This window comes from Solanum stenotomum, chromosome 8 (genome assembly GCF_019186545.1).
Source record: "Solanum stenotomum isolate F172 chromosome 8, ASM1918654v1, whole genome shotgun sequence".
Lineage (NCBI taxonomy): Eukaryota > Viridiplantae > Streptophyta > Magnoliopsida > Solanales > Solanaceae > Solanum > Solanum stenotomum.
The window spans coordinates 8,546,739-8,573,923 of NC_064289.1; the positions used below are offsets into that span (position 1 = coordinate 8,546,739).

The 27,185-nt window shown below is 34.8% G+C and overlaps 5 protein-coding genes across 6 annotated transcripts; 2 read left to right on the forward strand and 3 right to left on the reverse strand.

Annotated features, from left to right (window-relative positions):
• Positions 1-1,529: 1,529 nt before the first annotated feature.
• Positions 1,530-4,915, forward strand: LOC125872316 (probable beta-1,4-xylosyltransferase IRX10L). Its single transcript, XM_049553035.1, has 4 exons — positions 1,530-2,087; positions 3,053-3,441; positions 3,639-3,880; positions 4,122-4,915. The coding sequence occupies exons 1-4, from the start codon at positions 1,982-1,984 to the stop codon at positions 4,633-4,635; spliced, it is 1,251 nt and encodes a 416-aa protein (XP_049408992.1). The 5' UTR covers positions 1,530-1,981; the 3' UTR covers positions 4,636-4,915.
• A 4,393-nt stretch (positions 4,916-9,308) lies between these two features.
• Positions 9,309-12,841, reverse strand: LOC125872325 (chromophore lyase CRL, chloroplastic). 2 transcript variants are annotated; one of them, XM_049553045.1, is made up of 9 exons: positions 12,460-12,841; positions 12,312-12,361; positions 11,473-11,533; positions 11,344-11,379; positions 11,065-11,115; positions 10,429-10,521; positions 10,026-10,130; positions 9,821-9,916; positions 9,309-9,682 (listed from the first exon to the last, which is right to left on the reverse strand). In XM_049553045.1, exons 1-9 carry the CDS (start codon positions 12,655-12,657, stop codon positions 9,545-9,547), a joined length of 828 nt encoding a protein of 275 aa, XP_049409002.1. In that variant the 5' UTR covers positions 12,658-12,841; the 3' UTR covers positions 9,309-9,544. The 2 variants fall into 2 exon arrangements, with proteins under 2 accessions (XP_049409002.1, XP_049409003.1); XM_049553046.1 differs by having other exon boundaries at positions 9,821-9,913; positions 12,460-12,808.
• Positions 12,842-14,943: 2,102 nt separating this feature from the next.
• LOC125872326 (uncharacterized protein At4g14100-like) lies at positions 14,944-16,232 on the reverse strand. Its single transcript, XM_049553047.1, has 2 exons — positions 15,662-16,232; positions 14,944-15,244 (listed from the first exon to the last, which is right to left on the reverse strand). The coding sequence occupies exons 1-2, from the start codon at positions 16,128-16,130 to the stop codon at positions 15,063-15,065; spliced, it is 651 nt and encodes a 216-aa protein (XP_049409004.1). The 5' UTR covers positions 16,131-16,232; the 3' UTR covers positions 14,944-15,062.
• A 330-nt stretch (positions 16,233-16,562) lies between these two features.
• LOC125872317 (uncharacterized) lies at positions 16,563-19,877 on the reverse strand. The gene is made up of 4 exons (XM_049553036.1): positions 19,649-19,877; positions 18,345-18,603; positions 17,563-17,757; positions 16,563-17,311 (listed from the first exon to the last, which is right to left on the reverse strand). Exons 1-4 carry the CDS (start codon positions 19,738-19,740, stop codon positions 16,916-16,918), a joined length of 942 nt encoding a protein of 313 aa, XP_049408993.1. The 5' UTR covers positions 19,741-19,877; the 3' UTR covers positions 16,563-16,915.
• A 1,841-nt stretch (positions 19,878-21,718) lies between these two features.
• Positions 21,719-25,333, forward strand: LOC125872314 (uncharacterized). Its single transcript, XM_049553032.1, has 4 exons — positions 21,719-22,596; positions 23,094-23,249; positions 24,280-24,534; positions 25,007-25,333. The coding sequence occupies exons 1-4, from the start codon at positions 21,745-21,747 to the stop codon at positions 25,139-25,141; spliced, it is 1,398 nt and encodes a 465-aa protein (XP_049408989.1). The 5' UTR covers positions 21,719-21,744; the 3' UTR covers positions 25,142-25,333.
• The last annotated feature ends 1,852 nt before the right edge of the window (positions 25,334-27,185 follow it).

Consider the following 27,185-nt stretch of genomic DNA (forward strand, 5'->3'; position numbering starts at 1 on the left):
ATAAGGCTTTCCTCTGCGAAGTACTTGGGAAAAAAAAGAAGCAAACTATTAATAAATCTAACTATTCAAAATATTATTTGCACTAATCTTAATTCTTAAAGCCATTTCTTGTAACACAACCTCTTGGCATCTTGGTTATGCTTCTCTGTCAATATGTGGTTGCAACATCCATGTTCTTCAACTCCTTATCATTTGGTAGGATGCATTTCATTGTGTGTATTATTAATACTTTATTTAGTATATATTTAAAATATACGTATGAAGTACTTAAATATTTTATTTGTGTATCATGTTACGTATAATTAATGTATGCAAATCATGATATTAACAATGTAAAATTTTTTAACGCATGTGTTAATTTGATTAAATATATAATTGCTTTCAAATTTTTTTAATATATCAAACTAAACTTTCAGTATAACTAGTATCAACATTCCTAATATATTATATCAAATGAGCCTTAAATGGTGAAGATATTATTAATTTCGAACCAACATCGAGTTATTTGCATAATGGAATTGAGAACATTAGGAAAAATCCAATAGTAGTACAATATTTACCGTACTTAACACGTTGGAATTATTCAGTGGTCATATTTTCGCTAGAAAATAAATGTTATACCAACTTAATTTATTTAGTAAAATAAGCTCATTCATTTGGTAGTTACATAAGAAATTAGTACAATTAATATAACCACATTTTGTAAGTAACGGAATGTTTCTATGTTCTCTGGACGTACCATTTTTTTCTCTATGCAAAGAAAAAGATATAAAAATTAAAATAAATTTATAAAGGATTACAAAATCATTTATTCCGCAAATGATTTAGAAGTAAACGTGCTTAATGCATAATAATCTATTTACAAAGCAATCTTAACCCACATTTTCCAACTTAACAAGGAACCACATCGACATCTAAAAGCAACCCATCTCCTTAATCATATATTAATTTGCTTATTTTTTCTTTATGATATTTTATATTTTTTTTCAAAAGGGAATCAATAATTCACAATTATACATTGCACCTACTGTTCTTTTTATTTTATGATAATAAATGAGTTTAATACAAATATATATAAGCTAGTATTAATTCTATTTATTTGCAGCTTGCAATAAAATCTAAAACTATAAATAGTCAAAGTGGTCTAAAACTATAAATAGTCAAAGTAGTCATACTACCAATCTAATGTTTAGGCATTAAGAAGGAAGGACATTTTTAAAGGCAAAAAACCCACGTGTAATTCATGAATTTCCAGTTGTAAAACTGTATTCAAATATTCAAACTTCCTAACTAGTTTATATATTTGAATTTTTCAAATTTAGCGAACATAAATCTAATCTTTATGAAATCTATTGGAAATATTTATAGCAAAATAACTTAACGGCATTGGGATAAGATCTACGTATACTTCACCCTCTCTCAACCTCTCAGGGCAAATCTATATTATCTAGTGTGTGACTTTTGGAAATTCAATAAGATTCTCTATTTATATTGAGGAATTCATCAAATGTACCTTCATTTATACAATATACACTATTCCAGTGGACCAGTACCTGATACATCCAATATAATATTGCCAAGTTTTTCAAGAAAGTTGCTTGAAAATTGACATCCAAACCAAATCCCCCCTTTTCTTCTTCCTCTCTGTTTCTTGAAGCAAATTCTTACAAACCCCATTTCCCTATCAATCTTTGTTCTTCTCACTGTATACAAGAATCACCAAGATTTCATTTTTTTTTTACTTCTCTCTTCTTAGCTGTCTTTGAAAGAACCCCAGTAGCAAGAAAATACTACTAACAACTATGAACTACCCCAGCTAATGACATTCTAACTGTTGATTCCTCCTACCCATTATTATATTAATAACAAATTTCCAAACTTTCTTTGTTATTGAGGCATACCCATTAAATCTCTGGTCCTCTTTTGTTGTTTTGAGCCATTTTAGAGTGTTAATATTTTCTGTACAGGGAGATAACAGAAAATGAGGAGTTGGAGTAGGGGCATTTTTGTTCTTCTTTATCTTGCTTTGTTGTTGAAAATTGAAGGCTTGAAATTTCATAGGTCTGAACATACTGAGAGAATATCAGGTACATTTTCTTTTGGGTGCTAATTGTTGTGGTTTAGCTTGGATTTATGTATAATTTCATGTCTTACTGAGATGGGAATACTTTTTGAGCTGGAGCTCTATCGGAAACGGTCTTTCTACCTTGTAAAAGGCAGGTGTAAGGTCTGCGTACATTTTAACCTCCCCAGAATCTACTAGTGGGATTACTTTGGGTATGTTGTTGTTGTTGTTGTTGTGGCATCGAAGGTGAAGAGTACGCACAACTTAGGTTGTTACTGAGATGGGAATACTTATTTGTTATAGTAAATTAGGTTTTTCTGATATTGGGTACTTCATACTTGTATGAATTTCTTTTGGGCTTTTTGTTTTCAATAAATATGTCCAGATTCAGCTGGTTCCTGCTCTGAAATGGATGTGTTTTGGGGAACTTGGGCAATGTAGGAGGTTACAAGTATCTGGTCTTAGAGGCACTGCTGAAAATTCATGTTAGTGAGATTGATGATATTAGCTTTGATTTCTGTGTAAGGCTTTTGTTTAAAGGCTTCAACATTGTTGACGACTTCAGCTGGCTTCATTAATGAATTCTAAGTTCTATAGGGATATATTAGTGGTTAACCCGTAAGATCATTCCTATGAGGAATCATTATAGTATCAATTATAACAACTGTGGTCACCTTAGAGTTAACCCTGTATAAAATGAGGTATTTATTCTCAAAAACTCTATGATCATCTGCATTTGTTTTTTTTAAGCTAAATGAATTACTTGATTGAAGACTTTGGTAGGCTGTAATTTCGATGTTTTAAGGTTTGTCATAAATTTCCAAGGGGTATTTTGAGACTCCCAATAGAACAGACTTCCAAATTCTTCTGAGCAGATAGAAATCATCTTTTAACTTGTTTAAATGGTTTTAGCCTATAATGATTTGGATACTTGCTTGCAACACTAAGTATTAACTTCTTTGTTTTCCTTGTATTTCCAAAATTCAGGAAGTGCGGGTGATGTCTTGGAAGATAATCCAGTTGGGAGATTAAAAGTTTTTGTCTATGAGCTTCCCAGCAAATACAACAAGAAAATTCTGCAGAAAGACCAGCGATGCCTCAACCACATGTTTGCTGCTGAAATCTTTATGCATCGTTTCCTATTATCTAGTGCTGTTCGAACTTTTAATCCCGAGGAAGCAGATTGGTTCTACACCCCTGTTTACAGTACTTGTGACCTTACACCAAATGGCCTTCCTTTACCCTTCAAGTCACCACGTATGATGAGGAGTGCAATACAACTTATTTCTTCTAACTGGCCTTACTGGAATAGGACAGAGGGAGCTGATCACTTCTTCATTGTACCACATGATTTTGGTGCTTGTTTTCACTATCAAGTGAGAATCTCTCTCTCTCTCTCTCTCTCTCTCTCTCTCTCTCTCTCTCGTACACACACACTCACATAATTGGATAGAAGCCACAGAAAGGTTACCAACAAATATCCCTTAGGTTCATGATTATCGGTAACTGTAGTTTTCAGTCATTACTTTGGTGGTAAATATGTTTTGGTTACACTGGGTTTGCGCCATTGCAGGAAGAAAAAGCTATTGAGAGGGGAATTCTTCCATTGCTCCAACGTGCTACCTTGGTTCAAACTTTTGGACAACGAAATCATGTTTGCTTGAAGGATGGCTCAATTACAATTCCTCCATATGCTCCCCCACAGAAAATGCAGTCCCACTTGATCCCTCCAGATACTCCCCGGTCTATCTTTGTTTATTTCCGAGGCTTGTTTTATGATGTTGGAAATGATCCAGAGGGTGGTTACTATGCAAGGTATAACCATGGCTCATATGAATAAATCACTTTTTTTTACACTTAAAGCTACTTATCAAAAGGCCCTAGTATTCATTGTGATTCTGGGATTATAGAGTTCCTCTTTTCCCTGAAATTATGAATGAAGATTGTTTAAATAAATGATGACTGTAGAAGTTGACAAATAGTATTCTCATTTAGTCTACTGATCTCCAAGACATGGAAAGACAAAATAACTAACTATGATTATTTCTCACTTCAGAGGTGCCCGAGCAGCAGTGTGGGAAAACTTTAAAAACAATCCTCTCTTTGATATTTCTACTGAGCATCCAACTACTTACTATGAAGACATGCAGCGAGCTATCTTTTGCTTGTGCCCTCTAGGATGGGCACCATGGAGTCCGAGATTGGTTGAAGCAGTTATATTTGGATGCATCCCTGTTATTATAGCAGATGACATTGTCTTGCCATTTGCTGACGCAATCCCCTGGGAAGATATAGGCGTGTTTGTAGCAGAGAAAGATGTTCCAAATTTGGACACCATTCTCACTTCTATTCGACCAGAAGAAATATTGAGGAAGCAGAGACTGCTTGCCAATCCTTCTATGAAGCAGGCAATGTTATTTCCAACACCTGCTCAATCAGGTGATGCTTTCCATCAGATCTTGAATGGACTTGCGCGTAAACTGCCACATGACAAGACCACTTACCTGAAGCCCGGGGAGAAGTCCTTAAACTGGACTGCTGGTCCAGTTGGTGACCTCAAACCTTGGTAGAGGCTTGCTCTTGGCGGTGATTTCACTCTTTTGTTTGGTGTCAAACCCTTTTTCTGTGCTAAACTTGCTTAATTCATCTGAGTTGTAAATTTTAACCATGTAGTCCATGTTCATTTTTGGATCAGTAGGGTTCTGCATTAGAGATATGGATATGTTCACTTGCCTACTCGTGTCCTTATGATATTAGGATGTTGTCAAAATTTTATTTCAGTTTTTGTACTGCTTCAACATACAAGGTTATTTCAGCATCTAAGTATTCTTAGTCACAAGCTTATGTTGATCCCTGCTTTCTCACCTTTTTATGTTTCATTCATTGGTCTTGACTCTTTGAGCAAGAGCTACCCACTATCATCCATCATAGCATTTTCATCCATGATAATCGCAAAGATTTAGGTGGATCTGAGTGCCTTCTGTTTGGGCGCTGTGTTGGATTGTTTTGCACTCATTGATTTTAACGCGAACACCGGATGCTAGTATTTTTTTTTCCAAACTAGGTGTCTCCCTGTACAATTGATTGTTGAAGCATGAGTGTCTTAAATTTGACGTCTCTGCCAACTTTTAAGATGCCAATTGGTTGATGGGCAACTGCACATTTCTAGACAAAAGGCAGGAATGCACCAACATGTTAAATGAATAGAATGAAGAAAATACTGTAAAATATTATTAAGGAAGTACGTCAAGAAGTAGAGAGGATAAGAAAGGTTCACAGAGCCAAATTAAGATGCGGCATTTCTAATTTTGTAGTACCAAATTGACATGCAGCAGTGACAAGACGTATTGATCCCAAATTCTCTCAATAACACTATATCAGTCATACATGATAAACATCAATCTTAATTCAAGGGGTGATTACTATTTCCGCAAAATTCTTTCAGGCATTCTCAGAGAAAGACCAGAACTGCATATTCATCTTCAATTTTTTCAACTCCATGTTCCTGCCCACCACCTTTCCTACCGACTTCTACGAAAACACTCTTAAACCAAATTCCATCGTTCTCCATGGCTTACTTCAAAACGTTGTTCAACGTCGTGCCAAAATCTGGAGCCCAAAAGTAAACCTTAGCTTTTGGGCAATCCGTTATTTTCCCGTTGGTAGGTTTTGTTGGAATTGTTCTGTTAATATTTCTGCTTTATGATTACAACTTTGTTGTCAAACAATTTGTTAAATCGAATCATTTTTCATGTTGAGATTCTCTTTCCAGGTTTAGTTCTATGATCAAGTTTTCTCTGTTTCGACAATTACACTCAAATCTAATCTCACCAATTTGTGTTTTCTGAGTTTTACTCTTCTTTTAATTTGCTTAATTTTAGTGGCATTTGACATATTAACTGCTATAGGGTTGAATTATTTGCTACTTCCTCTTGTGTTCTGATTATTTATTTGTGTCAAAGATATAGAGAATGCAAATCAATGAAGGCTACAGATGTCACTCTTGAAACTTCCAAGCTTAAGGTGCTATATTCTTATACTTTCTTTATAGTTACTGTGCATTCGTGATTTTCCGGTAATGATTGAAATTTTGTATATAGATGTATTACTAGCATGTTGCAAGTTTATGCTTGAGGTATATATTCTCTTGCTTTTTTGTTTTGTTAATTTTGTAGTTTTGTATTATAGGAAAACAAATAAATTAGGATTATTAGAGTAAATGTATCCAAATATGTGCCAACAACTTGTATATATATAAAAGAGGATCCTAGACTCACCTATCTGCACACACCACAACTAAGAAATTCCAGTTATCGCTTATCTAAAAATTTTAGCCTTTTACTTTTACAAGAATGAAAAAACATGTTTTGTTAAATTTTGGATTTCGAAACTTTGCTTCGATTTTGAACATCTTGTTTGTGTTTCCCCTGCTTCTTTTTTCATAACAGACCAAACAGGTATTCTTCTTTCTGAGAATTCCAGACAAATTTCACAGCCCTTGAGCCATACGGTTGATGGGAGAATCCCTCTCCAAATATCTCACATTCCCAAGATTTAGCTTACGACATTGATGTTCATGAAGTGAGTGCTGAAGACGATGAAATCGCCTACATGTGGTACAGGTTTACTCTTTCTTTTCCTTAATTTTACTAGAGAGATTACAAGTCCACCAGAGGTACCAGGGGTGTTGAAGACCTTAGAAATCGCTGCACCTCGCGTTCATGATATCTACATTCAACTGTGCCCCGGAGACACGGTCGAAGCACGCCCGTCCAGTGTGCTTCTTTCACGACATGCTATAGTCCTGGGTGTCTTCCAGTGGTCTTCTAGCCTTAGAAGAAGTCGTGTCCGCCCCCGGCATCTGCAACGTCCTCCTTTGATATTCTAATCTGGGAGAACTAAAAGACTGACCCATTCGGTGACTTTCGCGGTCGCCCTCACTAAACCAACTTGAATCTGAACTACGATTCAGATCAAGTCTTACCGAAATAGGATTTCCTTTTCGTGCCATATGCGCTTAGACTTTACTTTTTCCCCCTTTTTCTTCCCGGTCCAATATNTCGCCTACATGTGCTACAGGTTTACCCCTTCTTTTCCTTAATTTTACTAGAAATCGTTCATAAGACTATCAAGGCTCAGATTTGGGACACTGCTTAGGTGATCAGGCTAGGTAATTCGACATTGTTAAAAACGGATAGCTTTGATATGTTTTGTATTTGACCGATAAAGTTATTTCATCCGTGTAAATACATATATGATAACTTTTATGTTAGAATTATCAAGAAATACAAGTTTGATTATCGTCTGATTAGCATATTTTATATATGTTGATAATCTACTTTGTCAGTGTGTTAGATTATCTACGGATAATTCAATGCTCTGTAACAGTAATTTACCTTTTGATGTATCCCATATTGATGAAAATACTAAGATATTACTTTGTAGGATATCATATGTACAAGTATCAAACTAACTCAATAACTTATGACATACATTTGATGCAACAGATTGTTAGTTAGTTGATAGATGGCCATGAAAAGTTTAAAGTCGGATAGTTCTAGAAGACACAAACTACGCGACATATCTAATAAGGATTTTCTCATGTAAATCACACTCTAGACCCGGTAATGATAAGATCACAGGTACAACATGTCTCTGACTTGGTCATATTAAATACAGATACTTGCCAAGTGGAGCATATAACAACACAGACAATAGATATATCTCAAACTCTCCACATTTGTTGACACTTTTTTTTTTTATGATTAGGGAAATTCGAAGCCACTATCCTTTCGGTGCGCATATGGTAAAACCTCCCTCGCAACCAAACAAAAAAGGTAACCGGCACTAGGCAAAGTTCGGTGTGACGAGCTCGATCTAGAAGAAAAATCCATTGCTTTGATTGGCAAAGAGTTTCGAACTTGAGACCTCCAACACTTCTGGCTATTAAGGAATCTGATCCAGTATTGGAGCAGTTACCATCTCCTCATATTAACATGTCTATAACTACAGAGTAACATATTGCGTATAGCTAAACTAGATTATAATATTTTTTGGTCTGGTTTCTTTTAATTGAATATGCTAGAAGAAAAAATCAGTGAAAGAATGACATAAAATCTCCTACTGGGCTTTACTAAAGTATTGAACAGAATACTTCCTTCCTTGCTATATATTTGTGAAGTAAATATGTAGCATTCTAATATGATAAGTTCATTATTGTCTTTTTACTAGGTGACTGAAATAGTCGTGATCCTTGACGAAATTATCAACTACTTGCAGTTCCTTCACTTGCAAGTTGAGTGATACTACTTAGTTGACATTTGTTATAACATTTGTAAAATCTGACTCTCCAATCTTAGCGTTCTAGCTTTGAAGAAATTTTTGACCAGTTGAGGTCTATGGAAAACAACCTCGCTATCTCTGAGGAAGGATAAGGTCTTTGTATACTCAACTCTCTTCGGACCTCACTTTGTGAGACTATTTAGCTATATGTGTAGTTGTTATTAATATTATTTTCAAATTGAAATCCATCAAACTCTAATATTAGTCATAATTTGTAATTTGTGTTCGAAATGACGGGGGATATATATTTGTTACCTGGCTACATTTTGTGTGTGTACTTTTAAGTAATTGTTATCTAATCTCAGTTCAAGATTGGACTTCAACATGAAATCTTCCCTCTCCAAATATATATAAAAAAATTGTAATGCTCATAAGTTATGTTTTTGACTTATTAAATATAATTGTTCATAATTTCTGTCAGCTTCATATTATTTAATTTATTGAATCAATCATACTAAAAAGATAAAATTGTTGATTTTCAGTTTCCGAGTTATGAAGTTACTTCATACGAAAATTAAGCCTCGGGTCCAACTAAATCTATTGAGAAAAGCAGAAATCAAGTTTACTTCTATACGATTATACAAACTTGAAACAGCCATTAGTTGTGGCCAATGTACTTATATTTTTGTTCTTTATACTATTATATATATATATATATCCTCTATGTTTTAGTATATATGATTTGGATGAACTTCATTTTTTTAAGTACTTATTTAATCTGGCAAATGCTAGAAGATAATGTTCATATATACTATTAATGTTCGTGCACTTCTAATTGATTCTTTTTTCATGTATATGCAATATTTTCGTACATAATTTGTACTACTTCATTCTTAATTTATGCATCACAAATTGAATTTCAAAAGTTAAATAATTTTACTTATGACCATGAATGCTTAAATGAAATCTTAAAAACAATGGTTTGAATTTCAAATAATTTAATTTCTGTGGAAATGTTCTTAAAACCTATTAAAATTTACTCTCTTTTTATTTCTTACAACAGTCGATTATTGGAAATGTTGTTCAAAAGCATGCCCGCACGAAGCACGGGTAAATTACCTAGTTGAGTTATAATTTACAAGATGTGGGCAGTTTTTGTGTGTGTGTGGGGGGGAGCGAGGATTATATAACAAGAAATCATTCCTGGAGGACAAATGAACCCTCTATTCTTTTCCCCAGTGGTTGTGAAGCAAAACTCAAAGGATTCAGCACATCGTTAAAACTTGAAGAAGGAGCAGGCTTGAATTCATAAGGACCTCCTTTTACACCCCAAACCTGTAATATTTGGAAGGAAAACAAGCCTTGTCAGAGGCTGTTGGTTCATCAAATAAATGGATATATAATCGAGACAAGATTCACAAGACGGGTTATAACTTCCAAGGAAAAAACAAGTACGGAGCATATGGAACTAACTTGATTGCCATCATCATCAAAACCTCTATCCCAGGCATGTATCTCATTATTCTTCAACACAGCAAGTTCTGAGGTACAGTATGTTGCACCATTCTGCTACACAAGCAAAAAAAACTTCCAAAACTTAATAGGAAAGGAGAAAACATCAAAGGCTATCATGATATGAATCTCACCACTAAAATTAATGAAAAACTTAGGGAAATACCCATGAATTAGGAAATCCATCTGCTGGTGTTGAACCTTCATATAAGCATCGTTTCCCACGCTCACAGCGCTTAAGATGAATGGTAGTCAAATGTTCAGCAATATCCTGCACATAACAACAGAACTAAATTGACTTCCCAGCAAATTCCTAAATGTTTCCTCCAGGTTACCGTGTGTTCTATAACAATTTTTATTTGCATAACAATCAAACTTCTTTTAAGTATTTACATTACAATCAAACTAGGAATATATTAAACAGTTTGTCATGGTAGACTTGATTATTCTAAGGAACAGAGACATGAAATAAGAGAGAACATATCTTACAAAGGTACAGACTGAGTCTTTACTCAAATGTAAAACATAAAGAAACAATAGATTCAATCATAATGTATTTGAATATTTACCCCAATAACTTCTTCGGGTTGTGGACGCTGATCTCTAGGGCGATCACAGAAGTTCTTGTACTCCTCTGCATCTCTGATAGCATATGTGCTTACCTAGATGTTTGTACAGGAAGATAAAGAAATCTTATTTGCAACGGTTAATGGAATTAAAGGCTGCAACATTATAACCACTACTTGCTTTCCATCACCAACTCACCCCACACACACTCAAAAAAAGGGAAACTGCAAGGAGAGTTGTTACAGGAATTCTAGAATTCAGCCGCATGAACACTAGGCAACCATGTTGGGAAGCTCTATTATTCCTACTACAGTCAGTGCAAGAAAATAGTATTCTCCTATCAACCAGACGACCATCTTCATACCTTCATGCTACTACCCAGGCTCCTGATAATCCTCCTCACCCGCACCCACACCCACCGACAATAAATTAGAATGAGTAATTATACAAACGAACAACCCTGTAAGTGAAGCAGAATTGTGCCCAATCACATTATAAAATAAAGGATGATGGTTTTACACTAACTAATAAGTGTTTAAATTTATGCTGCTCATGCCAAACATAAGTGTGAAGAGGCTTAGCAAGGGGAGTAGAATTCAGAGCAAATTTTAGCCACATAAATATGAATTTGGACCAACCTCAACATCACATTTCAACTCCTTTGCACAAGGCTTGACCATGAAAAATCTCTGCAAAAGAGTTCTGTTAGAATTCAAGTACTAAGGTTCTCTCAGCTGTAAGAACAACTAATCAAATTAAAAACTTCTGCCCTCTTGTGTGATTATGTATGTATCAGCAACCAAAGCAAACAAGATTACATTATTTCAAGACAGAGAAATTTGACTAGAGGTATCAGGTCTATAATGCAAGGGATTGAAATGTCAAGAGCAAGAAAAAATTTATTGGATGTCACTCACCTGTCTAAAGGGTTTATGCGGTGTTCGCCAAAATGCCTACAAAACAAAATTAGAACCATCATAAAACAGATCATTGTCAGTTCAAACCAGAAGCATGAAAAAAACAAATCGAGATATAGAGATACTTACCTGCTCAAAATATAAAACCTTAGAGCCATCTACCATGTCTGCAGCAGGACAGGAAAGCCATCTAGACATAAAAATATGAAAGGTGAATAAAAGAAAAAAATTCAAATAACAGAACTTCCACCATGTCTTTTCTACATGAAGAGATGATCATATGCTAGAGCCTAGAAGCAAGGCTCCTGGAGAGAAGCACACTTACATGCCTGAAGGGATCATTGGGAGATTGATATCCAAATTATGAAAGGTATGCATCCTAAAGTTTGTGACTTCCGCACCCAAGGGAGTGACCTAGTAGTGATCAATGAAGTGGGTTGACAATCATGACGTCTCAAGTTCAAATCCTAACAGAAGCAAACCCACTAGGTGATCTCTTCCAATCTATTGAAGCTTTGATGGATAGAGTCACTCGCTACATGTGTTGGTGGGAAGTACCCCATGAAATTAGTTGAGGCGCGCACAAGCTAGCCTAAACATAACATTTCTCAAAAAGAGAAGTTTGTAACTTTGCAGGCCAATCGAGCACCAACAGACAGAAGTGCCAAAATATCAAACATTTAATACTAGATGTGTTCTTCTCCTTCTACACCTCCAATAATAAAATCCACTAAGCCTCAATACAGACCAGTTGGAGGTTTGTTGCTCTATCAGCTCAATTCGAGCCAATCTCCTATCATGAAATTGAAGTTAATAAGATTCAACACAAATTACATTTCTTAGCTATTATACAGCTGGGGAACCAGCTACGCAAAACTCACACAAGCAAATTTGGCAGCAACAATTTCTAACACAAATCCAAAATTAAAAGAGGAAACAGTGAAAACTTCAAACTAAGAATGCAATACCTGAAATTAAAATAATTATCAGGATCCCTAACCGCTTGCTCCTTTGAAAACTACAATAGAACTCAAAAATATCATTTATTATCACTTGCACAGTTCTAGAGACGTAAAAGATAGCAGAGATAGAAAGCAGTAAGTCGCAAAAAAGTACCTTTTCACCGTTAAGTGACTCTGCGACAATTCGAGCATGGTCCCAACGTGTGGTCGACTTAGTTAGCCGCCGGAGCAATAAGGCGCCTCCGACGAGCACCAGCGACTTGAGGACCGCTCCACGAGCTCGGCTCCACCCGTTTGAGTCGGGATCCGACTTAGAATCCGAACCCAAACCCGAGTCCGACCCCGTACACATGTCGGCGCTTAACACTTACAGTGGACTCTTCAACAGCAGATTATTTAACCGATAAATCATCTTAGCTTCTGCTTCTCAGCTTTCTGCAAAATCTGAACTACTGAAAATGGAGTAATTTGTATAATCGTTGCCTCACGCCGTCCGATCAATTACCACCACTGGTTTTTTCAGATGCGACGATACAAAACGACTTCGAATAGTAGAATCTTACACTGGGCTGAAGCCCATATCATTAGCCCAACCTCAAAGGCCCACTTACTACATCAATACTCCTTCTGTCCCATATTAGATGGGTATCTTACTAAAAATATTGAAAAAACTACACAAATATCTCATAAATACAAATTAATTACAAATATACACCTCCTTACTTTGATGCCCAACTGATAATTTCGCTTAACTAATACTAAATCAATATATATATATCGTATTGGTATCATTAAGATTTTTTGTTCACGTCATACTCATTATATATAAAGTTGGGTATCATTAAGGTTTCTTGCTCACACCTTATTAATTAGTCAATGATATTGTAAGAGTATAAATATATTGTTGTGATATCATTAAGATTTCTTGTTCAGAAATTAATCAATGATACTAAAAGAATATATATATAGGTATATACTATTGTGGTATTATTAAGATATATACTGTTGTGGTATTTCTATGTTTTCTTCAATAGGAAAGCGAAACAAAGTTATTCCAGATCTCTAAAACGAAATGGTGACTTTTATAAGGGACTGTGCCAGTTGGACTATTTCTAAAGACCCAAAATTATACAATTGACACCCTTTCCTCTTTTAAACTTGATTCCAAACATTTGGGAAGAAGATGATGTTTGGCTCAAAAAGATTTTTTTGCAATATTTTTAGTTCTGCAAAATATGGTTTTCTTTTTTAACCAAACGTAAGCTATTAGCTTAGTGGGGATGGGATAAGAGAAAGGAAAAAGGTTCAGTGAAGTCCAAAAATTAGTAAATCCTACCCCAGAAACAAACGAAATACAACTATTATCTTTCCACTTTCCAGCTCCCCTACTTGTATTTTCTAATGTGAAGGCTTAAACTAAAGAGGGGTATGAGCTGTAATTTATTTTGGGTGAATGGGTTTTTGCTGAATTAGTTTGGATTGGACTATGAAATTGTAATTAATTTGTAGTTTGTGGTCAATTTATGCAGATTTCCCAAAAATATTTGTCTCATATTACTTGATCTCTTACTAAATCAAGCTAGCATTAATTAAATTTTTTCATTTTATCCCTAAAATTAATATGGCCGTTGAAAGTTTAAACAAATTTTGAATATCTAATTTTTTTTTATTTAAGAGGCTAATTAATATGAACAAAGGGTAAAATAGTAAAGTTGATCAATTCATTTATAATTTCTTAATTACTGTGTATAATAGAAAGTGTCCATCTAATATGGGTCAGAAGAAACAACTTTGAGAATTGGTGATTTTGAATCTTTGATCACCTTATGGCTTATTCCATTGGAAATTTTTAAGGTTACAAGTTAAAATTTGTTACTAGTATTATAAAAGTTTACTTTCATCCTTTTCCCAAGGTAGCTACTTTTTTTTTTCTTGCTTCTTAAGTTAATGTTGACTTGTATATAAGTCAGATGTTGGAAAAGGAAGCTCATATAATGTGAACTCTTTGATAGTTTATGCATGAAACAACCGAGGTAAAAAATTTAAGACCGTTTAACTTTAAAATGATTGTTGTAAACCCCTCAACAAAGTCTCCATTATATTGTCTTAAAAGACGTTTGGACATAACAAATGTGATATTTTTAAAAAAGTTTGAAATTTTGGGAATAGAAAGATTATTTCACTTGATTGACCAATTTCTATGAACACACAGAATAATAATGCATGCCAACAAATTTTAAGCTTCTTCATTAAAAAATAATCATTATCATAAAGTTTCAAATTTCACGTCATCATGAAGTATACATTGTATTAACTGGTTAAAATAGACCGTTCTTGAAATTTTAAGAACCTCTGAGTCCAGGGGTGTACACACCTTAGCCCAAGCAGTGTCACGTGAAATTTTTACTAAATATATATGGATGGCTAAAAAGTAAAAATAAAATTTGTAGACCTTGTGAAGATAGTAAAAACAAGTTTTAAAGTGATTTTCCAAACTCATTGTCTTCTCTTCACCATTAACCATTCACTTCCAAACTTCCACTCCCTTACGGTATTTTTTTTAGATTACAAACAAATAATTTTGAAATAGTATTTGTGCAATGTAAATCAAACACATACAGACCAGTATGCCATATATATATGAAAGTGCAAGTTAAAAGGGATGCGTATGTATTTGGCCCAAACTATTAGCATTACAAACTCAAAACATGGGCATATCCAAGTAGCAGTAGGTATATTGTTGTCATACATATTCGTTCATTTGTCACTTCTAAATCTTCTCTTATGAAACGAATTGAGAAGTGAGTGGTCTTGAACTTGTCGATCTTGCAAAGTTTTCTTTCCCTTTTCAATCTCCTTGAAGCAGTAACCGGGGGCTTGCCACTTAGAATCCTCCAGCACTTTCCCCACCTCAAAAGTTATAATATGTTCGATCAATCCTGCATTATTTCACATATATCCAGCATTAAATTACTTCATCACACATGAAAAAAATTAACATATGCAGAGAGGCTGAAAAAGGAAATGACTTTTAAACTTAACACAGAAGTTAGCTCATGAAATGAGTATTACCCAAAAACTATATAAACAGATACATCATACGTTTTAAATCATTAAACAATGTGTTCTAACAACCTGCAAACTCCAGAACCAAATTCGGAACACGAGTACGGAAAAATACTTATTTTTTGTTGTTGTTGATGAATACGGAATTTTGTGAGTGAAAAATTATCTGTGGGCAAGCGGACACTTAGACTTTGATATATGTAATTAAATGAATCATGAGTCTAACTCAATCCGAAATTAGCGGCAATTGCTCAAAATCATATAATAAAAGCATATTTAAATGGGCATACCATCATAAAAATGCCAATAAACAGGTATCTGGGTAGCAACATCTTCATAGTAGTGTATGAAATCAACCTTATCCCAAACATTACAGAGGAATCCATCTTTATACCTCTGGCCCATATAATTTGCACCTTCAAGCCAATTAGGTCTCAAAATTCCCACAGGGAAATGCCTGATTGTGCACTCCTCGGTAGAGTCCAAAGTGAAGTAAAATGAAGTACCGTTCTGCCATTCAACATCGTACAATTTTTTCCCCAATTGGTATTGGTTTATATGCAAGTACCTTTTGTTAGGCCAATCGTACCAGAGATCCACTTTCCGGAGACCTCCTGTGTAGTTCATGATGGTAGTTGCATGGAACTGGTGCGGCCATGGTGATGGAATTGGGTCTGTTGAATCTGATTCCAATGCAATTGAAGGAATCCACAAAGGGGATAAAGTGAAAAGGAAGATGAAGTTGATAGGAAAATGCATTTTCTTCTTGATTCTCTTTATTCCTTTAACTTAATTTTTGGAGACAAAATATAAAAGGTGAAGTGAAATCTAAACTCAAAAGGGAATGTGTGGATCATACAGCACAGAAAACAAAGTAGATAAGGTCCATGTCACTCTAGGTTGCTTCATTTCTCAAGTAAAATAAAAAAAATATTATTAGCAAAGGAATAAAATATTTTACCAAGACTTGAAAATAAATAAAATATGGTTACCTATACGGGTCGCTTTTTCAGTCGAAGAATAGTGATTGCGAGTTTTCCTTCGATAAAAATAAATATATTGGTCAAAGAACACAAACGTAGAAGGCAGAATGTTATTTCTTTAGGAGTACGTATGCGGATGGATTTAGTGATCTTTTAAAACAGCTAATGCTTATAATTATAGAACAAGACATATTTTTAAGTAGTTAGCTATCCAATATGCTGTAGTATGCATTGCTAATCTGTACTAAAAGTTACAAATAGTACACCAAAACACAGGCAAATGATCTAATCCAGGATGTGTCGATGTGATTATTAGAAAACCAGACCACCCTTTCAGATCTTCCCAAAGTTAACACATCCTCCAGAGTTTGACGACTAGGTAATCAACTTAACAGCTTGTACCGATACAGATTGTTTCCCATCAGCAATATCAATTTTCAGTAGGCTCTTGGTAGCATCTTGTAACACAAGTACTCTAGCTTTTATCTGTACTCATGTCACATTTTCGTTCAAAAGCAAAAGAAACTGGGCTGATTCTTGAATTTGTTTTCAATGCCCACTTTAGAAGTTTATTTCACGCCTCTCAGCAAAAAACTTACCACTCACAAACTGGTCTGAGATAAGAGCAAGCCAGACTGCAGTGTCAGCAGCGACTTCGGGAGATGTATGCCCAGCCCAATCAGTCATGGCAGTCTTCACCCAACCTGGACAATAGCAATTCATAAATATCTTATGGCCCTCTGGCTGGTCAGAAAGTATCCTCACCATTAGCCTGGTGTAAGCATTAGCAGCAAGCTTTGACAATGAGTAGTCTGTGAATACTTGTGGCCATCCCCCAGATTCCCATGTTCCATTTTTTACTTGTTCCAAAAATGAGTTCACAGTACTATCAATCAGTTCCTCTGATAGGGAATCCACATCCTCCAGTTGTTGTCTCAATCTGACATTTGCAATTCTCTGGTAGGCATCAAACAAAAGTAGATCATTTTGAGATGCGAAGATAAAAGCTATTTGCATATTAGAGAACTCAACAAGTTATTGCTTTTGACGAATGACAAATATCTCCTACGAAGCATTACAAGGGTACAGTATTGAAAAAATTTGACTACGAAGTTCAAGAACAAAAGGAATACTCTTCCGGCAAGATGGACAAGGGCAATAAGAGTGAGAAGAAGAATAAAAATGAAAAGGAACACTAAGGCACTTACATTCCGTCTGCCGTTAAGTCTTCCCAGTCGTGAGGTCACATTAACAATACGAGCGCCAAAAGGAGAAGGCCTCATTAATGGAATCATAGCTTTAATCATACTTTTGGTGCCGAAGTAGTTGGTCCGGATAACAGTTTCTGCATATTCCACTGAATTATCTGTGCCGAAATTGAAATTGACTCCTGCATTATTGATCTAAATACTTCCATATCATTAGCCGAAAGGGCCAGATTTGCCAAAACAGTTAAAAGACAAAATTGATAACCACATGAAAGTAAAAATAACACCAAATATAGCGTAAGGCCCCCCCTTGCTCCCCCACCCCAAGCAAAATGAAAAGAAAATGAAAAAATAATAACTAAGAACATGGTCAACTGTGAAGTACAAGAAAAATTAGCACCTGGTAGTAAGCTATTGTAACCAGTACGGTTCTACACAGTAGTGAAGCAAGGATTTTCACTAACCACATGAGGAATTGAAGGGATTCAACATATAGTATATAAGCATTAAAAAATTCATATCTAAGCAATGTAATTTTCCAGTATAGGCGAGTCAATTGACACCCCATTGGACAAGGTGGCTCTGCAACTGGATGTATATGCGACTGGATCAATGCTAGATTACAACAACAACAACTAAGTTTCAATCCCAAATAAGTTGGGGTCGGCTATATGACTCCCCATTTCTTCATTTAAGCTCATATTGTATCGTCATCATAAAGATATGATAGAGTAGACAGACCAATCCTAGATTATAAAGAGAAAATAGAGTAGATGGATTACCAGTATATCTAAACCACCATAGTTTTCCTTTATCCAGTCGGAAAATGTTTCAATTGATGCAGGGTCCACAATATCCAATTGATGAAATACCACATTCAAACCTTTTTCTTGCATGATTTTCATTGCTTCTTCACCAACACGAGTCTCTCGTGATGTAAGAACTACTATTAAGCCATGTGATGCCAGTTGGTGAGCAATTTCAAAACCAATTCCTCTGTTTGAACCAGTCACGACAGCGATAGTTTCATTTGACCACCATCTGAAAATCATCTTCCGTCTATAAGTGTAATGCTCAGAATCAACATCCTAAAGTAAACCAATTTTAACTGGATGAACCATATTCCATCTCGATAATTATGCCATGGAAATAGTGATTATCCAGACCATCTGATAACTAATAGGAACAATTTGCCAAAAGATTATCAAAACATAGTGGAGCGTCATCTTAGTTAGTTACCGAGACTGATTGGCAAGTAATCAAAGAACTAATAATTTTCCAATGAAACAGTCACTTTAGGTCATGATTCATAGGAACTCTTACAATATGTTGCATAGATCATAGATGAAGTACAGAGGCAGCTTTGGGAGAATGGAAGTAAACCAATTGTACACCAAATCATTATTCTCATATTTCTTCTCTAAATCTTCTATTAAGCTGATTATACAATCAACGATGTCATTGTTTCCCATCTAACAATACTAGAGCAAACATGCAGAAAAAATGTACCAAGCATAACCGTTTTAGGTTTCTATTCTTTGAATGGGGTTCTAAAAACACCTCACATGTTTGCATTTCTAATTTCGTTGTAGCAAAAACATACTTCTAACAGTACAATATTAGAATCCAAACTGCAACATTTGCACTTCAGAGCTGTTTGTCCAATAAGCATAAGAACACACAAACAATCTTCAACCTAAAAATATTTCCTAAGATACGGAGTATATGAAAGTAGGAAAATGAGCTGCTTTTGAGTTTGTCATCCTAACTATGATATTCTTGTATCCCATGCATAAGATGCTAAAACTGAAGATGCCTTTTTTAATTAATAAGTATGCCAAAATTGAATACGCTAGAGACTGTTCAATTATCTACACATAGTTTCCTCTCTTGTTAATTTAACTAAAACCCAATGCTTAAGCTACAGGGCAAAGTTAAGCACTTAACAGTTAAACCCTTTGACTTGTCATTTTTCCTCTGAACCAAATGCAGAAACCCTCAATCCAGGCACGGATATTTTCGACTCAATTCAGGACAAAATGCAAAGCATATCAAGAAAGTTTTTTTATGGATCAAAAGAACTGACCTTTGTTGATCAGAATAAGGAATAGTACGGAGAAGAGAGATCTCTTGGCGTCTCTGCTCTCTTCTCTCTTGCGCCCTCTCCTTTTTACCCATTATTTCTTCGATTATTAGGGTTCAAAGCTCAAGCTATTCTGCACTTTGGTTCACCCACTACTCATTTCCAGATTTTGTTTTGGTTTCAGAGTTTTAGAGCAAACCCTCATATTCATATGGTGAATAGTAATAGCATTTGAAGTAAGAAATTAAATTAAATTCTTGTAAATTAGCTAATCTATATTATATGTCTTTCTTTTAAGATAAGAGACATTAGTAGATTTAAATTTTTAAATATAGATTTTTTTTTTGTTCCTTCTCACTTGTTTATTGCCCTTCACTAATTAAGAATAGATTTAATTTTTTTAAAACTAATAAATACTTTCTTTTTTTGAAATCTCATAAAAATAAGTAATTACTATTCTTAATTTCTTATGGTCCACACCGATAAACCTACTTTTGTGGAATAATTGGGAAATCGCGTGAGAGATGTGAATTGTATTAGGTAATTTTGATGCCACGAGCTCGATTGAGAAGAGACCAGCTAGGAGAAATTCAATCGCTTGAGAAACGACGAAGTGAGACTCAATCATTAACCTCCTTTATGGGATATCTCGGTTACACCAATTTAATCACCTTTAAGATAAATTTAATTTGACAAAATAATTATGGGATCGTTTGGTTTAGAAGTAAGTTATGTAAGGGTTGATAATGTGAAGATTTTTACTCTATAATATTGAAGTAATTGTCATGCATTTATTAATATTTTTTAAAAATTATTATATGAACAAGTAAAATAATATGGAACAACTAGTAAAATGTTGATCTAATATAGAACGGAGGGAGTAGTATTTATTTTCCATTTTGGGTGTTCTTCACATCTCAAATTGAAATAATGCCATTTGTCATTAAGACTAGGAAAATAATGCGACTGCTTCTCCAAGTGACACGTTTGTTCCTATGTACAGTTGTCGCCGTCTGAATTCTTGAACTTCCACATATATACACTTTCCATGTAAACCAAGTTCAACTTTTTAGTTTACTTCGCCTCTGCTTCGGGAAATTCTACCGTACGTATGCATTTCGAAGAAATAAACTCGTTCCTTTGGGTTGTTTTTAGCCCTACACACCATATATCAGGTGAGTTTATCTTTCATCTCGTTATGTTTCCTTTATATGTGTTTAGTATGGATGAAAACATGTTATGGACCTTAGTCTGACTGGACCGCAAAAGTTAGCCCAATCACATGAAGAGTTTAAATGTGGGACACAACACTCTCTCTCATACTAAGGGTCAGAGAGTTGAACATTTGGAGCGTGGATAGTTTAATATTGGGATCCAACATTAGTGAATTATGAATTGAGATGCGCTTGATTCTGATATCATTCTATAGATGTGGATATTAAAGCCTTGTAGATAGAGTTGCCTAGTATTTGTATTTGTGAGAGATAACAGGGTACTAGTGCAATTAGTTGAGGTGTGTGCAATCTGGTTCAGACACATGGTTACAAAGAAAATGTTTTCCATGAAAAATAAAAGTTATATGGAAAAAGTTCTATCCAAGTGTCATTTTGTGTTTGTATTGTAGGTGATTATATACGATTAATAGTGTTTTGATGGAAATGTTTTATATTAGAGAGGGATAAGAATGACAGAATTGTTGATTGAAGCAAGTTTTGAGGGAGGATATTTGTAAAGGAAAATGACTCATCCAATTGCTCTATGTTGTTGGAAAACATTTTCCTCAGAGAAAAGACTTCTCACAATTTGAAGTAACCGAAAATTGTGAAATGATCTTGTTCGATAGATACCCTTTGTCTCTACGTAGCGTCAGTTAACCGGTCTAATGTCTCTTTCTTTTCTTTATAATCAGTGATAATAAACAAAAGTCGATGAGTTGAGTAATCTACTAATCTGTCTAGAATGTACTGTTGTTCGATGACAAAAATGTAAAGACTTTTTTAACTCACAGATACCTCTAAAACTTAACCTATGGATTTTTAACTGGTTGAAGTATTGTTGCCAGATGTATAAACAAGAAGTGAGTTGTTAAAGTGAAAAAGATGGCATTCGATTCAAAGTTCCAGTTGCTTGTGCTGGCAGTCCTACTGCTAATAACGATTCGCCCAAGCTTACAGACTCGACTAAGAAATGAAAACAAGGTTAAAACTGCCACTTTCCTATCACCAAATTTTGTGCTTGAGCCTGGATTAGTTGCTAACAAATTTTACTACAACATCGATTTCCCTAAAGGCCATATTGCTATCAAAAGTTTTGATGCTGAAGTAGTTGATGAGTCAAGGAATCCTGTCCCCCTTTATGAAACATATCTCCATCATTGGCTTGTGGTAAGATATTATCAACACAAAGGTTTGGAGGTGTCAAAGTACCATGACGATCTGGGGTTTGAACAGTCAGATTATATATTAGTGAGGAACTCAGGGATATGTGGAAGGGATCTTTTTCAATATTTTGGCCTTGGGTCTGAAACTCGTAAAACAGTGAAATATGTTCCAGACCCTTATGGGATAGAGGTTGGTAATCCTTTAGAAGTACCTCCTGGATATGAAGAAAGATGGTTGCTTAATGTACATGCAATTGAGACACGAGGTTCCGAAGATCAGATGGGATGCACAGAATGCAGGTGTGATCTTTATAATGTTACAAAGGATGAGTATGACCGAGATATAGAACCAAATTACATTGGAGGCTTGAGATGTTGTCATGATGAAACAAGATGCAGAACAAGAGAAGGGTTTCAGGGTCCAAAGAGAAGTTTGTACCTGAAGTACACAATCAAATATGTTGATTGGCATGCCTTCATTAAGCCTGTTAAAATATATATTCTTGATGTCACTGATACATGGAAAAGGCGGAAATCAACAGGACTTAAGCCGTCAAGACATCATTGTCAGGTGATGAACACTTCTAATTTGGTTATTTGCTTTCAATCACTCAGTCCACTGTACTCCTCAATCCCAAACTGGTTGGAATCAGCAATATTAAATCCTCTCTAGGATGTCTACATAAACTTTTTGTTGGTTTCCTTTAGAAAGTATTTCCAACTGATGAATGAATAAGAGAGTGATATTACTTATTATAAAAAAGAGTAATATTGATTTCAGAGGCGGAGTCAGGATTTGAATCTTATGGGTTCTAAATATTCAATGAGTTTTAAAGACAAATATAGAGTTTGAACCAAATCTATTGGCTTTCGGCCGGCATTCTCCCTCCACCCCCATAGATTTGACGCTTCAGTATATAAGATCCTAGGAATTGTGCAATTATTTGCCTATGTTATTATTATTATTGTATAAAATGAATGGTAATTGGATTCATAAGTTGCAATGTTTTTGAAGCCTTTATCCCTAGATATTGCGGTCAATAATTTAGTTGAACTTTCTTGATACAGATTGAATATAAAGTTGAGTCATGTTCTGCTGCTGTTGCTAATAATGGATGCATCCATACAAAAAAGATAAGTGTAACTTTGCCTAATGGTGGAAATGTTATCTATGGAGTTGCTCACCAGCATGCAGGTGGGATTGGTTCAACCCTCCTTGGAGAGGTACTTTGAGATGTTAAAATTTGTTTTTTTCATAGTCAGCTCAGAATCTAGTTAATTCCACGACTTCCCACTTTGCTAATTTATGCACCTAGGATGAAGTTTTTCTTGGTGATACACTTGTAATATGTTGATGGACTGTATCTTAGAGAGGTTGTTTCTGTTTTACTAACCTGAATACAGGAGATAACAGTTACACAATATCAACACGTCCTGCTTCAAATGTATTTGAGGTGAGGAAAATAATCAAATTATAGTTTCTGTTATGCCACACGGTGTGAACTCCCCAATATTTTGGTCTCCCAGGGGAATTTTCTTCCATCTCTATGATTTGATCATTCATGCATCAATCCTGTACTTCTTTGGTCTCCTTTTTCTCTCGATTAAGAAAGTGACATAGGCTTGGCCAAATTTCTTCAGACTTAAAAGTCAAGTTCCCTTGTAAACCAGTCTACTGATAAAGGACCTGAACGATGCCAATGGGTCGATCTTAAGGCAAAACTGTCACAAGCATCAAACTTTTAGGGACTCATTTTGTTGATTGCAATTGTTATCTAGATCCTAAAAATTGTAGAGTATTGCTTTGTTTCCTCTTCAATGTCTGGGAAAGCTTAATAGCTGTCTCTTTGTTGTGTGGTTGAGATAATTTACTTAATCAAACCTTTGAAAGTTAGTTGATAGGGTGTCGCCTTCTGTGGATAACAAATCCACACTCCCTTTGCGAGTTGATTAGTGGATGCTAGTCCTTGGTCAATCTTCTTGGGGCTACGAAGTTACACGTGAAGCTCTCACAAAGGGTTGGTGTTAAGCTAAGCACGCCTTGGTTCCTTCTTTCTCTGTGTACTGTATTTATCTGTATCACAATAAAATCCTCAATCAACTTCAGTACTATGGTTAGTGAATAATGTGACGATTATGATTTGTAGCATATCTATTTGAAGTTGTCTTGATCGTCTTGTGATTGTTTCAATACGTCAAAGGAATGCAAGGTCTGCTGATTACTGTTTCTTGTTTCTCCACTAAATTGGTTCAGGATGGACGGGTTATATGCTCATCTCTTCCAATCTATGGAGAAGGAAAGGAACCAGGAAATGAAGCTGGTTATATTGTTGGTATGTCCCCTTGTTATCCCAGGCCTGGCTCTGTCAAGATATCCGAGGGAGAGACTCTGACTTTATTATCAAACTATAGCAGTGATCAAAGGCATACAGGAGTTATGGGCCTGTTCTATATATTGGTTGCTGAAATGTCAAGGCAATCTAGCTCTATCCTGCATTCCAGAGACAATGTAAGATCTTGCTTCATGTTCTTATCTGAAATCTTTTCAGGTGATCTGATGTAATGAACTTTCAATTAATGTCTAAAAGCTGAATATAAATATTGTCTGTGTAGATAGTTGGTATGTTAGGAAGGTTTTGAGAGTGGGGCTATAGCTTGTAAGGAAAAAGATGTCTGAGAAGCCACTTCGTCGGAGCAAAGAGTCTGGGGTTCGGGTGAGATGGCAGAAGCTGGTTGGTTTTTGGTGTGAACTTCACCTGTTTAGTTTCTGGCTTACAGTCAACAATAAGTTCAATAGGCACATTATCAGTATATGTTAGGTGTTCATCAAGAAGTCACCCCTCTAGTTAAAGTGTCTAGATGAAAAAAATCAACAAGCTTAAGTAGCCATCTATGTATTCTGCCCATCCATTTTATTGTTTCAATGGCCTCCTCTCAAGTACCTCAAAAGATCCTTAACTTAGTGTTCCTTGTTTCTGCAGATGGGTGATATTGTCATACTACATAATGCTGTTTTGGCATTAGCAGGGTTTGGAATTGCAGCACTTGTTGCTGCAACTGTAACTTATCAACATCAGAGCGAAAGAGAAGAAGGGTGTGAATCGATCCTAATGTGAGGTTCTTTCAGCCTAACCTCTGGTGACCGGTATAATATACCATGTGATCAACTGTTTCGACTCAAGTTGGTTCTTGGTACATATGCTAACTTTTAGGCAGTTAATTAAATTGTAGATATTTTAGTGTATGGGGTGCTTGCTTAGTTTTCTAACTACATGTTGCATATAGTGTATATCTATCTGTTAGATAGTGTGTACCTTTATAGAGATGTAACGCGTACACAATCGTATCTGTCGGGTGAAACAAGCCTCTTAATGAATAATGAGAGTGACCACAAAATGAATCTCGGGGCCCAATTCAATTCGAAGTTAGCTCAATAGGTGAGGTGAAGATTGTTTAAGGACTATATTAAGAAGGAGATTATTGTGATTTATCCGCAGCTTAGGTGTGACACCTGAATTGTGGATAACATAATATTATAATATAGAAACTAAAAAAAAAGTGCACTAGGGGCGACTCTATCAAGGTGAAAACTTAATCAGACAGAAACTTATTGCCTTGAGTCATACTGATCAATTTTTATTGATTACTCAAACTATATTATCTTTGATATTTTATTCTTTCTATACCATTTATTCCATGAAATAGAATTTTATAATAATAATAATAATAATAATGGGGTCTTCGCAATGCAAACGTGTGGTCATAATTTTCTTCCTTGGCATAAAAATGAGTTGAAGTCATCAAAATTGTCGCTGTTCATCCTTTTTGCACCCAACAATATTTTAGATGCTGTGGGCCAGCTAATAAATATATTTAGGGTTAGATTATTTCTAAAACAAGGTTATACCATGATTATAACAAAGAGCAATATGCACTTTCTGCATGGACAGAAATTTTCTGTCAGAAAATCCCATATTTTAGTGAAAAAATTATCCCAATTTTAGTTAGTACGCATAATTAAGTACTAATGGACACATTTAATCTTCTGATATTTAATTCAGAACGCAAGTAGAAAAACAAGTGGACTTTACTCTATATCAATATTTACATTTAACTGTGCCCAAAAATACAATCAAGCCCTGTGCTTCTTTCACTATATGCTATATAATAATCCAGGGATAACTCAACAATTTGAAAAAAAATTGATCATAAAAATTGCAATAATTAATAAGTAATGAATTGTCACAATCACGTCGTCTTTATTTCACCTAAAAACAATAAACACGTGGTTTGACATCTGACATCCTTCCATTGGTCCACGATTGCTGCGTTTTATTCACGAAATCAAAATTGCGCCTTTCACCTTTTTCCTATTGATCTTCTCTTTTTGTGGAAAATAAAGCAACCACTCCTGCTTACTCCTTCCGTTTTTTTCTACTTCTCAAATTTTAATTCGATATATGTATTAAGAAAATAATAATTGTTATAGTAAGTTTATCATATTTTAATTCATAGGTCTCAAATATATTTATTCACTATATATTTCAAAGACATTAACTTAATTTCCACGATATTAATAAATTAAAGGTATAATAAGAAAATAATTGTTTTTGATTTATCAAAAAATAACAAATAAAAAAAATCAAATTAAAAAATGTTTGACAAGTTAATAGAAACGAAAATAATACAAACTTATAATCAATCAATTTTTGTCAATTCAACTTTACTCCTAATTATTTTATGGTAAAAATTTCGAAAGCCAAACAAACTTGTTAATCATCATTGTTTCGAAAAGAAAAACATCATCAAGATTACCTTCCTCGCACTTTGGAATATTATTAAAGCAAGAAACTTTTCAGTTACTATTAATTGACCCATTTCTGCTTTAGTGTAAATTAAATATTTGATTTTTTTGCTTAACTTAATAAAAACAAATTTAATACTTATACTTAAATCGAGGATCTATCCTTGCTTGTGATATTATACTGAGTATGTTATTATTATTGTTGATAAAAAATCAATGTAATAATAGTGTTTAGTCTTGATCTTAAATTAGTCACGAAATAAACGACCTTAAATTCAGAAACTTCGAATTTTGACCCGAATAAAACCGGGTCTATTCATCGGGTCACTCTCAAAGAAGATCCTCCACAAATATTC

What these genes read in the sequence shown, in the direction of transcription:
- LOC125872316 (XM_049553035.1), top strand. Translation starts at nt 1,982, where the DNA reads ATGAGGAGTTGGAGTAGGGGCATTTTTGTTCTTCTTTATCTTGCTTTG. An exon ending in ACATACTGAGAGAATATCAG is followed by an intron (nt 2,088 to 3,052) that starts GTACATTTTCTT and finishes TCCAAAATTCAG; the next exon opens with GAAGTGCGGGTGATGTCTTG. An exon ending in GTGCTTGTTTTCACTATCAA is followed by an intron (nt 3,442 to 3,638) that starts GTGAGAATCTCT and finishes GCGCCATTGCAG; the next exon opens with GAAGAAAAAGCTATTGAGAG.
- LOC125872325 (XM_049553045.1), bottom strand. Translation starts at nt 12,657, where the DNA reads ATGTGTACGGGGTCGGACTCGGGTTTGGGTTCGGATTCTAAGTCGGAT. An exon ending in AACCCGAAGAAGTTATTGGG is followed by an intron (nt 10,131 to 10,428) that starts GTAAATATTCAA and finishes TGTTATGTGCAG; the next exon opens with GATATTGCTGAACATTTGAC. An exon ending in ATGGATTTCCTAATTCATGG is followed by an intron (nt 9,917 to 10,025) that starts GTATTTCCCTAA and finishes TTGCTTGTGTAG; the next exon opens with CAGAATGGTGCAACATACTG.
- LOC125872326 (XM_049553047.1), bottom strand. Translation starts at nt 16,130, where the DNA reads ATGCATTTTCCTATCAACTTCATCTTCCTTTTCACTTTATCCCCTTTG. An exon ending in TTATTGGCATTTTTATGATG is followed by an intron (nt 15,245 to 15,661) that starts GTATGCCCATTT and finishes GAAATAATGCAG; the next exon opens with GATTGATCGAACATATTATA.
- LOC125872317 (XM_049553036.1), bottom strand. Translation starts at nt 19,740, where the DNA reads ATGGGTAAAAAGGAGAGGGCGCAAGAGAGAAGAGAGCAGAGACGCCAA. An exon ending in ATGGTGGTTTAGATATACTG is followed by an intron (nt 17,758 to 18,344) that starts GTAATCCATCTA and finishes GGAAGTATTTAG; the next exon opens with ATCAATAATGCAGGAGTCAA. An exon ending in GACTTAACGGCAGACGGAAT is followed by an intron (nt 17,312 to 17,562) that starts GTAAGTGCCTTA and finishes GATGCCTACCAG; the next exon opens with AGAATTGCAAATGTCAGATT.
- LOC125872314 (XM_049553032.1), top strand. Translation starts at nt 21,745, where the DNA reads ATGGCATTCGATTCAAAGTTCCAGTTGCTTGTGCTGGCAGTCCTACTG. An exon ending in CGTCAAGACATCATTGTCAG is followed by an intron (nt 22,597 to 23,093) that starts GTGATGAACACT and finishes TTCTTGATACAG; the next exon opens with ATTGAATATAAAGTTGAGTC. An exon ending in GTTCAACCCTCCTTGGAGAG is followed by an intron (nt 23,250 to 24,279) that starts GTACTTTGAGAT and finishes AAATTGGTTCAG; the next exon opens with GATGGACGGGTTATATGCTC.